Source organism: Pristis pectinata, chromosome 6, assembly GCF_009764475.1.
Source record: "Pristis pectinata isolate sPriPec2 chromosome 6, sPriPec2.1.pri, whole genome shotgun sequence".
Taxonomy (NCBI): domain Eukaryota; kingdom Metazoa; phylum Chordata; class Chondrichthyes; order Rhinopristiformes; family Pristidae; genus Pristis; species Pristis pectinata.
In genome coordinates this window covers 28,827,428-28,840,167 of record NC_067410.1, presented here as the reverse complement: position 1 = coordinate 28,840,167, position 12,740 = coordinate 28,827,428, and the positions used below count along the sequence as shown (strand labels likewise).

Below are 12,740 nucleotides of genomic sequence, written 5' to 3'. Positions count from 1 at the left end.
CACTGAATATATTTAGATACATATTCTAAATCTTTTAATTATATTTACTGTTATATGATCTAAATGTAAAAATATCAGGGTGAAAGTGCATCTTCAAAGATCAACAAGCAATTTCTTTAAAAAAAATCATCAAATCTGATCACCACATTTTGTGTTAGACTCTGTGTGACCTTTTCTAATACATATTCAGCCAGCTGTCTACTTTTCCTGTTTATTTAATGATAATTATATTCCTGCATGTAGGCATATTTCACCTTAAAGAAATCTGTTTCAAATGACATCTGTTGTGTTACTAACATACAGATATATAGTGCAGTAGAAGGGTTTCATGCTGCCAATTAGTCATATTTAATGAAGCAAGATAAAGTTGCCTTTCAAAAATATTTTACATTGATTTTTGTTTGCTACTCTTCATAGTTTACCAGAAGTTTCTGTGTTGATTTCTGACCTCCTTTAATAAGTGCTATCTTATTAACATAGTTAGTTTGTACTCATTGATTATTAAATAAAATTCTTTATTTTGCCTAATTATTGACTTCAGTTTTGGTCAATAATAGTTCCATAACAATAGAAATTATGTTGACCAATAAGTAGTTTACAAACTGGAACATCTTATGGTTTATGTGTTTTGTATGCAAAGCCTTTACAATTTAATCTATTTGATATAAAATTTCTTGGTGACTTTAACCACAAGAGAAGTGTTTTGCTAGATGTTTTGTTGTCTTTTCTTTTTTGTTCAGTTTTACTTTGCTTGAACCCATGTACTTTGAATGATTCTACCTGCTGCTAGGTTAGGGCTCCTATCTGCTTTCCTAAGCCTTGTTGCTAGTCTTTATGTTGTTCTGGTTTGTTCCTTCTTACCCTGCTAACTTCTAGCTGGATTAAAGGGTAAGTGCTTCCCTGTAGCTGGCACAGGTCAGATAATCAGCATTGATTATCTGACAAATGCAATGTGTTTTTTTCTTCTCAAATCTCTCATGTTTAGAATTCTGTAGTTTAATACTCATGTTTCCTGAATTTAGGTTTGACATGAAAGCTTCCATACTGCAAATCCAGATGCATGCGGTATTTGCATAATTGCCCTCTCTCTGGCTTTTATATTGTAGTCAAAGGCTCCTCCTAGTAAGACTTGAATGATTCTTAACATTTTCTAACCTCCATGCAATGTAAATGTGAATTAACATCACAAAAGACATCAGTAATATATTTGTTCAATTATCTCTACAGCTAATTGACTGTGTAATGCTTGAAAACAGATTGCCTTGCACAATGATATCATAATGCCTGTTTCTTCACAGCAATGATTAGCACCACTGTGGTAATTATAGTCTACTGCCAGGATAAGCAGAACAAATAAACTCCACATTTATTTGCAAGCTCTGGTTTTCTGTATTCTTTCCATACTTATTGAACAACATGTGTTGTATCACATGAATGTTAGTATGTAAAGTGTTTAAAATGTGTGTGGAAACAGAGGTATTATGACATTGCACTAAATTAGCCTTTGGTAATCATTCTAATGCATTGAAAATATTAAAATATTAGCCATCCCAATATTCTTTAATTTGTTGTTCAATAATAGAGTACTGCCCTTTTCCTATAAGATCTTCAACATTATCCAAGAAAATATTTTTTTCTATTTAGAACATATTAAAAATGGATTAGGCTATCCAAAAAGATTGGTGTTTAAAATGGCATTCCATTATTAATATCCACACCAGTGGACTCTGTTTACTGATGTCCATCGCAATTTTTTAAGTAAAGTTGTCACACACACACGTTTTGATTTGGGAAGTTACTGCATGGAGTTTAGTAATGCAGGTTTTACTCGTTGGAGACAATTGCAAAGGTTGTGGGAGTTGGCAAATATGTATTTGGAGTATTCCGAGTGCAGTACTGAGGAGTAGATGATACCATCCCTCCTTATGGAAAATACTCCTGTTTACTCATAGACTTAACGTTGGATAACAGGCAGAAAATTCCAGAACTTAAGACAGATATTATTTCTTTCTGTTTGATGCCTGACAAATATTCCGTATTTTGTTTTCTTTTGCTGTAGTTCATTTTTGGTGGAAATACAGGGTAATTGTAAAACTCTGAAAGGTGCATCCGGTTCCCATGTAATGAAAAATGCAAGCCAGTATTCTTGTATTTGCACCAAACTCTGTTGCTATCCTATTAGATTGATTTGGTAGTTTTGTATGCTTTAAATGCTACATATTTTATCATCTATACACTGCTGTAATATTTTTAGTATTTTCAAATTGCTACATTTGAGGAATGCAGTACCACAATCTAGTGAATTTAATCAATTCACATACTGTGCATGTTTTTCTCCTTAACTGCAGTACACTATAAGCCACTTTAAAGGTACCAATCAAATGCATGAGTGACTAATGTAGAATTCTACAAATTCATACAATTCAATTTTTATTGACATTTGTGAAATAAGGAAAGATTTAAAATAACTTTTCAAAATATAAATCAATGTTAAATGCAGAGCCAATGTGCCCCTGTTTGTGACTAACTTTGGAAAAACTGCTGGCTATCTGATCAGCCTCACATTTTTAAAAAAATATTTTCCATCGTTTACTTAAAGCAAGCTACTTGTCGTTCCTTGAAGAATCCAACTAAAATTAGCATTTCCTGGCCCACTAGGAAATGATGGTGTCCTGCAGTATGCCCGTCATGTTCTTGTTATGTGCCTTTATCGAATGCTGGGATGTGACAAGGAGAATGTCATCCAGGCCAACAACATGTATTTTAAAAGACATTAGAAATATGCCATAATAGTTTTGTTTCATTTTTTTATTTGTTTGATGAATTTGTAAATCTCTTTGATGGTGAATATACAAAGGTATGTATCTTTGATACTTACATTTTAAAATGCTGAAATATAATGCAGATCAATTTCTCATTAGAGCATTAGTCCCCACAGAACATTCTCGCAGCTAGTATCTGAAAATGGATAGCTGCCATCAATCATTGTCATTTCTTCTTTTCACTTCTCCAGCTGAGGTTGACTAGTGTCATTGTTTGTTATTGTCCAAAACAGATCTTCATTCTTTTAATGTCAAAGAGATATGACATGTGCGTATTTACCAGAGGACTGTGATAGAAAGTCACCTTTTTCATGTCTGACATCTCATTGTGAACTTTCTACAGGAAATGTTAATAGATTTGTATGACATTAATTGTCTCAATGCTGTTAACAAGTTATAAAGAACTGCATTTGAAAATTTGCTGCAGATTATCATCTTAAGTAAAAAGATTAATATGTATTTGATTTATAAATTAAAGACCAGTTATTTTCACATTCTCTAACATCCAAAAGGTTTAGCTTGTGCCTTTTTTTAAACCAACTTACTATTAAAATTTCATAAGTATGTAATTTTTTAATTCAGAGATTATTTTTATCTTTAGGGACAAATAAGTGTCAGTGATTAAACAGATTAAAGCACACAAACCCACAATGGAGCAGTGCAGTTTAATTTACAGCAAATTAAAATATTTTAATGAATTTTAAAAAATCTCTTACATTGTATTAATTGTGAAGTCTGCCATTCGATAGCCAATACGCCGTATATACATGGGGAATTTGGTATGGCTAAGCATTAACTAATAATTGCTGTATCTTATAAACGTACCATCCATAACTTACTTTAGGGATCTATAATTATAAACACATTTTAATGTTTAAGATAGCAACAATTAGCATTCTCCTATAAAGTGTACATTCTAACACAATCCACCAGATTCATTTACAGTATTATTTAAATAAATAGAATGTGGAGAATTACAGTGAATATCTTTATTGCAATTTTTCACATTCTCTATTACCTCTTAGAACTAGTGATTTGTTAATCTGTAAACTGTATTAATCAGAATGATGGTTTAATTTAAAACATAAAGGACAATTACTGGTCAATTGCTAAAAATTATTTCCTAACAATTTCCTGTAAATCAATATCAAATATTAGATTTTGTCTTTTTTTTATAATTGATCATCTGGAATCATGCTCTCTCTTTAAGACTGCAGTGATATTTCTGCATCACAGTAAAGTGCAATAAAATTAATTGTTCAGAAACTTCAATGATTTAACAAATTATTTGATTTTTCATTTATTTTCTAACCTTTCTTACTACAATGTTAGAAACATATTTGGTAAAATCAATCTTGAATCATATAAATATTCAGTTTTGAAACCTGTAAAAGGGAGCATGGCCTCAAAGGACTATTCATTTCTAAAGTATACAAATAGAACCCGTAATCCAGAGAAGACATATTTATGCTGTAGCATGGGATTAAAATATCAACAAGCTTGCTATAGAATTCCATCTAAATTCAATTGCACAGCAAACTTCACTTGAGTGATCCAGTCCCTGACTTAGTAACACATAATGAAATCGTACAATCCCTATTTCCACTTTGACTGGTGCTAGAAGGTTATACTTAATGTGTTTGAAAATCCAGCATTCAAAACTAGAAGATGTCTTTCTTTTAAAGAAAGTCTAATTCCCTCACAGTTCTTGTAATTATAACTGCGGCTATTTGCGGACTAATAATATCTCTGGGTTTTTAAATGCAATGTTGTAACATAAGCCTACATCATTACTGTCCACGCTGAATTGTAAACTTATGTTTTGAATTGTAAAACTTCCATGTTTTGAGTTCAATCAACAAATTCAGATAACAAACTGCTAAATTGCCTTATGTTATGGTGTCTTGGTCTCCAAAGTACCCTTAACCAAATTTCAATATTTTCAAAATTTAGTTTGATATTGTTGCTCCAATGTTGGACTAAGAATGCCTATCAGTTCAGTTCATGCAACATCAACAACAATCAAAGTAGATAGTGTTATTGTAAATGCCTACCAAATTCGAAAACATTTGGTTAGGAAAGATTTTATTCCTAAATATTGGACTCCAGAACATTGAAACTTCACCTTTTAACTTTTAAATGAGGACATTATCTTCTTGATGGGTTGTTGAACCTTTTATTGTGTAATGCCTTTCAAAAAAACTTTCTTTTGTACTAATTTAATATTTACTAAATAGAATGAAAACACAAAATAAAAAGAACATGAACTTGTCAATAGTAATGCTTCTTTCACTTTAAAATTGAAAGTTTTGACTCATTTAAAACCAACGTTGTTTCTCTTTATTTTACCAAAGTAATAACTCATTGCTTCATCGTGAATTGACCCGTCTCTAAACAAAATCATACTCTTAACCATTAATAACTCTTGACAAAACTCACTTATCTTAAGTGTAATACTAAAGCATGCCTACTTTGGGAAATACAAATGGATAATCTGCATGTCTAAACTGAAGGGTAGGAATACACAAAACAATGATAAGAAAGACTGATTTTAAAAATTAGCAGTCATATTGGGATAGGATTTGAAAAACAGTTCCTGTAACAGAAAATGGACTGTATACAATAAACTGTGAAACCTGTCCTTAATTTGATTGACACTTCAAAGACATTACCAACATCTAGGGTGCATCTGACCACACCCAGAATGGTTTCTATTTTTGTTTCTTTTGCTGATTATAATATTTTATCTTATGTATGTTGAGATTAATTAGTTACGCCCTAGGTGCTTGTGCCTACAGTTTGAATAGAAAGCATGAATGCTCCTACTTCATTAATTCATAGCAAATAGCAGATTGTAACCTTGCTGTGCCAGTCCTTTCTGTCTTTTTGTTTAGTAGTACAGACATAGTGTCAGACAGTTTTCCATTTTGAATCCATTTTAATTCACAAAGAAGAATTCTGAATAACTGCATTCCATTTAATAGCCATCCATGGTTTTTCAATCATAGTCTTGCTTCTATCTCTTGTAAAGGTTAGAATAATCATATTTTATTGATGCCATTAATTTGACATAAAAATAACTTTGCTTACCAAAATTGTATTTATGTGTATTTAAATAACTCCAATTCATGTCACCCTTCTGCTGATTATATTGCTATCTCTTGCCTATTTTCCTTCTCCACACAATGTACTCTCTGTAATCTTACGAATAAATGTGATTGGGTATATGGAAAAGACGAGCAAAGATGTTGGCAGTGCAATTCCTCCGTCAATCCACCAGGAGGTACACTTGATCAGAAAGGATGGACATACAGGCATCACATGCAGATCTGAAAAATTCCTCCTTAATTTTTGAATATTCCTCATCCCACTCCTTCACAACCCCTCATCCTCTGGGCTATTCAGTATCAAAGTTATGGATTTGCCATGGTTTGCCATTTTATTTGGGTTTTTAATATATTTCTACAAAATTTGTTTTTGAAGTGCAAATAAGAAACCATAATGTAAAGTCTAAGTATTCACTAACGATATTTGAAATCTGGTTTCAGTACAGTTTCCCAGGACAGGACTGAGCCTGAGGATGGTTCGAATTCTTGCTTTACACCAGCATATCACTTCTAAGACTGTTTATGTTGTTAAACAATTGTGATTACATTTTTGTGATATGCAGTACAAACTCTTTCAACAGAAGTAATTTTGTTTATCAGAATTAAAATTTGATATAAAAATCGGGGTGACAAAAATGGACCAACAATGGAACCAATATCTGTTTTACTAGTTTTTATGATGCATAGTCCCAAAACGATCCTTATTTAAAATCTGAACTAGAATTGCATTCTGTGGAATGGCAGAATCTATTGTGAAAGGTATTGTTTAGGACCAGTATTAATTAACTAGATTGGCACTTAGTTTGGATAGAGGGAATGTGCTGCATACTTTATATTGACATTACACTGGAGATGAATACAGTAATCCAGAGGGAAAAACCTATTGCATGAAAAGTTATTTGAAAGGAAGAAATTAAAAATAATAATTTAGGTGAGAGTAGCTAGCTGTGGGTGGATGATAGGGTGATTAATTATCCATTTGTGTTTGTGTGCCTAATTGATGGCTTTGTAGCCTTTCTCTAAGTATGCCCTTTTCTGTATATGTGCCTGGCAAACAGATGCAGACAGAGCTCAGAAACATGGAATGGATGAATTTATCTCTGCCAATCCTTGTATGTTTGATCACGCGACGCTCTTTGAAACACTACAAAGGTTGACATTGGACCATAGACTTAATGATTCCTATTCTTGTTTGGTAAGCATATTGTTGATTTATAAAACTATAACGATTTTATAACTGTTGGCATTGTACTTGAGCTGATACTTTGCCATTTTGATCTAAAAGGCAGGCTATGAGCTGTAACAACCAAAGATTTTAGGTAAAATTACTGGCAATGTGAACATTCCTTTTTAACCCCAGCTTTGTTTCATGGACTGTTGCCATTTATTCTTGCTGAAGGTTCCTCCACAAGGTTTGGGTGTTCTTCCTTTACCCGTCCCCATGCTGGGAGGGAAACTGAGGGGAAGTGCTGCTACCTTTGCCTGGAACCTGATTTCTCTTACACACGTTACTGTTCCCTGCCTACTGTAAAGTTTTCTTGGCTCCATGTTACATTCTCATTTATTTCTCATCTGTCACTGGTACACTGCTCCCTGGGACCACCAGGTAAAGACTGGCAGTAAATTCGCAGCTGACTATGGACAAGCTTGGACATCTCTTGATAGCTGTTGATGTCCAGTAATGGCCCCACTCTTCCTCTGGTTTTCTGCACCTTCTCTGTTAGAAATTGCCAATGTCTTGCTTGATTTTGCTGCAGTCTTGTGAGCTGTTCTGCCCATTTAACTAGCCCTCCCACCTCTCAATTGCCATAGCAGCAGACTGCCATGAATGTGTAGGACCCTGAGCTGGGAAATTGCTGGGCGGTCAGCAAAATTGGGGCAGTGATTGGAAACCTTGGTTTGACACTGTAGGGATGGATTATGCAAATCCCAAGCCTAATTCTTTGCTTGCATTTTATTCTTCTGGGATAATAGAATTATAGAAAGAATATTTGGAAAAATATAGTTGTGAAAATTGATAATGTGGATGGTTCTTTCCCCACCCCCACTCTCCACCTTTAAGTTTTGGTGCCTTTTTTTTTATTCCAAAATAAACTTTATTCATCATAGAAAACAAACTACATACAATAAAACAGTGTAAACCTTTATATTTGTGTACGGATCAATCATTAGTGTTACCATCTTACATAAAAAACACAGCACCGATGCCACTGGGGAGCCACCCCAATCCCGTATTGACAATATTTAAGGGGCTTTCTCATCTGACCCTGCCCCTCCCTCTTCAGTGGCTGAAGAACCCTAAACTCTAGTCCTTCCCCACTGAGCCCTTGCGTTGGCTGCATTTTGGTGCCATTAACTCTCCTCTTTTACAATTTAAACCCTTTGCACACTCCATTATTGCTTCCTGGATCTATGCCCATCTCTCCATCCTCCTCGTCACATTGCATATGATCTACACAAAGGAGCTGGCACTCTTACCATGATACATAATTCCTGCCAGATGCCCATTTTTGCCTGGCACTTTGGAGCCTCCATGAGTGCTTGATATAGTTTTCATGGGGTTGTAGATGGGCAAGAGGCATAGCTGCCTCTCTCTAGCTTAAATATGCATGTCAGGACCTCATTTTTAATTTCAGGGACAAATAGGCAGAACTGGCGCCAGTCATTTGGTGCCCATTAGTGCCATGTTGCAAACAGCTGAAATAAAGCTCCATATCAGGGCCACTAATCCACAAAAAGGAGTTCTGCAGTGGGGTTGAAATTTGTGCAGGATTTGGAAAAGCATTCCTCCTCCAGAAAAACACTCTGGATCCCATTGCCAGCTCATGCACGTCCCTACCCACAGCCTCCCCAAGCCCTTCCCCATGTCTACCTTAGGACCAGCTTTCCCATTTGTAACCGAAGCTCTGCAGAAGCCCTTCCCACTCTCCTAGTGAAATGTGGAACAGGATTCAATTGTCACCTGCATCTCCACATTCAAATAATTCTTAAATATGCTTTGTGTTCCATAACTCTGGCCACAGGCAATGCCAACATCATGCCTACTTTGGACAAAATTTGAAAGTACCTACCTCCCATCCAGCACACAAAGTCCCTTCAACACAAGCTGGTGAAATGATATGGGTCATCCCGATCCTGTCTCTTTTGGGTTATACAAATGGGTTTATCACAAATCATTTATCACATGCATTTTGCCCAAAATAATAAATTATTCTTCTCCTGATGTTAAGTGCTTCATATTGATGCCCACAAAACATTGTCCCACAAAAATGTGGTAAGTCTTTGCTGAAAGCATATTTTTGAAGTAATATATTATTTATAATTACAGCTAATCATTGGTTCACATGTTTATTATATTGTGTTCTGTGGAGTCAGTTAATGTCATTGCCTATTTACAAAACCTTTTCTGAGGGATTTTGGTTTTCTGTTCCACAGGGCTGGTTTAGTCCTGGCCAGGTGTTCGTACTGGATGAATACTGTGCCCGTTATGGAACCAGAGGCTGTCACAGACATCTCTGCTACCTCAATGATTTGCTTGAAAGGGCTGAAAACGGAGCAATGATTGACCCAACCCTGCTTCATTACAGCTTTGCCTTCTGTGCTTCACATGTTCATGGCAACAGGTAAAGTTCAAAAACAATGTAACAAATGAGACCATGGTTATTGTGATAACTAAGCCAATGGACTTTTTACTGGAATTATGTAGGAAAGATAAGCATTTATAACTCAATATTTGTCAGCACTACACAAGAAGAACACAGGAATCTTTTCCATGCAATGGTTTTATCCATAGTTTCTATTCCATTCTGGTATGCTATACAGCAATATCCCAGTCTTTCTATCTTGCTTTATTTATAAGCAAAATATATACTCAGGCTAATATTAGTTGAAGTTAGCATAAGCCAACATTAGTTGTTGAATGATCATGTAGTGGGAATGAATCCCATGAATATTTGTAGCCAGATGCAGGACAATACACATTGTTAATCATAGACATTGTGGGAAATACACAGCTGTCTCCACTGTGCATAAATGACTTAAAACATGTGTTAGTAATGTAGATTGCACAATATAATAGAAAATGTTCTTTTTTTATTCATTTTTTTGGGATGTAGGGGTTGCTGGCAAGGCCAGCATTTATTATCCATCCCTGACTATATTTGAGAATGTAATGGTGAGGCACCTTCTCGAATTGCTGCAATCCTTCTGGTGAAATTACTCCCACAATACTACATGGTAAGGGGTTGCAGGATTTGGGCAGAGAGATATTGAAGGAGTGGAGATATATTTCCTGGTCAGGATGCTGTGCGACTTGGAGAGAAACCAACAAGTGGTGGTGATTCCATGCACTTATCATTCTTGGTGGTGGAGGTCCTGAGTTTGGGAGGTGCTTTCAGAATAGCCTCTGCAAGTGACTGCAGTAATTTTTAAGCTTCTGTGCATGCTCTGACATGACAGATTAATGTCATTTCAGTCAGATATTATGAAATAATATCTGTATGCCGCCATACTACTTTTATTTAAATCCTATGTTCCAGTTGGATTCATGCAGCACAGTGTAATACTTAGAGATACGATGGAAGATCCAGCATGCATTTCATGTTAGCTGATTTTGTTTTTATGACTGCATCTCTTGTTTCAGGACTTCTGTTGGTTTCTGTTTGCTTTTATTTCTTTTTCATGCTTTCCTTTTGTTTCTTGTACTTTGATTTTTCTTTATTTCTTTCATGCTTCATTGGTTCTGTTTCTGGCTTTCTACAAACCAACTATCCTTTAAAGTGTGAAAGTGCCAGAATTGTTTGTGTCACAGCCAAGTGTAGATGGTGAGGGGGACAAATCACTCAATCCCTCAGCAAATGAGCCAGAGATTGACCCAAAAAAGGAGAGAAAGGAGTCTAGAAAAGGTTCTAGAAAGGAATCCAAGGTGCAACAAAAACCTGAGCCAAAAAGGTAAGTGCATTTTTTGGTATTGTGAATAAGAAAAGATTCATAATTCATATTTCAATAGAAAAGTGATAGCAGATGCCTCTTTTTACATATATTTTCCTTCCTTTGTCTTGATATTTTCCATAATTTCCTTTCCCTTGCCAATCTCGCAGTATTTCATATACTAGTCCCTGATCAAGAAGATGTTTAGTGCTTGTTTCTCTTCAGCTGGCCTTGAGGAGATGTGTGATTAGTCTCTAATACACTTGATCTCTGATTCTCCTAGTGACTAGATCTCTCATACCTGCTCCCTGCTTAGCTCTGACACCTGGCATCTCAGAGATGCTATATAAAGAATTATAAAGAAAAATATATTCCTACAGAGCAAATTAATACTCTAGTTTCCAGAATGCCTAAACAGCCCAAGAAGATCTTTTGACACATTCCTTATTTACATCACATATGTCTAACCTTATTTTAAACATTTTGTATGTGATGTCATATAAAAGCTGCTTTTGAATGATAAAGGAAACCGTTTGTAACTGAACCACTGAAACCTGTACTGCTGGAGTAACATTTCCAAGGCTGTCCAGAATAGTCACTAAGCCGGCTTCACGTATCAACTTTTTTTTAACAGTTGTACTTTTATATAAATGTGGCATAAAATCCTAAAATGTTTACAGAATGTTCATGTTGGCAAAACACGTAGCCTTCTAAAGGAAATCCTGATGTTAATGCTGAAGGTGTGGGTACTAAACATGGAACAAAGTTGTAGCTGAAAGTTAGACTTTAACCTGTTTCTTATTTATTCTCACTGATGGTTTCCTTTGTGTCCAAAGTCATAACCTCCTGTAAATTTGGAGATTCATTGCAGTAAATTAAATGACACTTGGTATGCTTAACACTTAAGATCATATTTTTAATATAAGAAATTGAGATTTATTCAAGTCCTCAAACATTACAACATAGCTAAAAAAAAGCAAAAAGTTGTTATTCAAGCATTTGAAGGCTTTAGTTCAAGTGGAACTGTGGTCATTTATATTGAAACAAACAGGGTCAAATGTAGGTCTAACTACATGTAGATTTTAATACATGCTAGGGATAAACATTATCTTTTTATGTGGTGGAGTTTCAGTAAGTTGTCTGTTTGTATTGTTATTATTGGGTCAGACAGTGAGACAACAGTAGCTTGCAGTCAGTCAGAGAGTAGAAAGCGAATGTGATTCAGATGTTACAGGACAGCCCGAAGGTCAAGACTGACAGAATGACAAGCTGTCATAAAGAAGAAACTAACTAGCTGGTATCCAAGGTTCCAGTATACTGAAATGGTCTTACTGTTTGATCAATGTCAATGAAGAAAGTAACAAAGGTTTCTGTGCAAAAATATTGTATCTAATTATTTGCAAACCTTATATGACAAAAAAATTTATTGACCCCCCCCTGTCTTTTTTGTAGGAAGAGCTTTTATAAACCTGAAGAGAAATCAGTTAATTTAAAATCATGAAATATGACAACTATTATGAATAAATACAAACAATTATTTTTTTTAAAATCACCTATATAAAAAAAGATGCAGGAAACTCCACAGGAAGAATCTGTATAAAAAGTATTTCTCCTGTCCTTCATATGAATAAAATATTGACAGTTGTTCTAATGATGGATGGTATTTATTTTGCTGTAGCACTTCCTTTGTCTTTACAATTCAAATTTAATATTTATAATTAAATTAACATTTTATATATAAAACGTAACTTTGCTCAATCATGATAAATTTTTCTTTCTATTTTGGCAATTATTTTGCAAGGAGGATCCTGAGCCATAAAAGCTATAACACGTAGCATGGCGAGGGCTTGATTATTTGTAAATTTTGACAAAAAACATTGGA

General features: G+C 34.8%; 1 protein-coding gene across 4 annotated transcripts in view; it reads left to right on the top strand.

Moving 5' to 3' along the window:
• The window catches only part of cadpsa (Ca2+-dependent activator protein for secretion a), a 337,975-nt gene that overhangs the window by 225,260 nt on the left and 99,975 nt on the right, over nucleotides 1-12,740 (top strand). For all 4 annotated transcript variants that reach the window (XM_052017899.1, XM_052017896.1, XM_052017897.1 and 1 more), the window contains exons 12-13: nucleotides 6,988-7,124; nucleotides 9,365-9,552. In XM_052017899.1, the coding sequence (XP_051873859.1) occupies nucleotides 6,988-7,124; nucleotides 9,365-9,552 (325 nt within the window). The remainder of the gene's footprint in view (nucleotides 1-6,987; nucleotides 7,125-9,364; nucleotides 9,553-12,740) is intronic.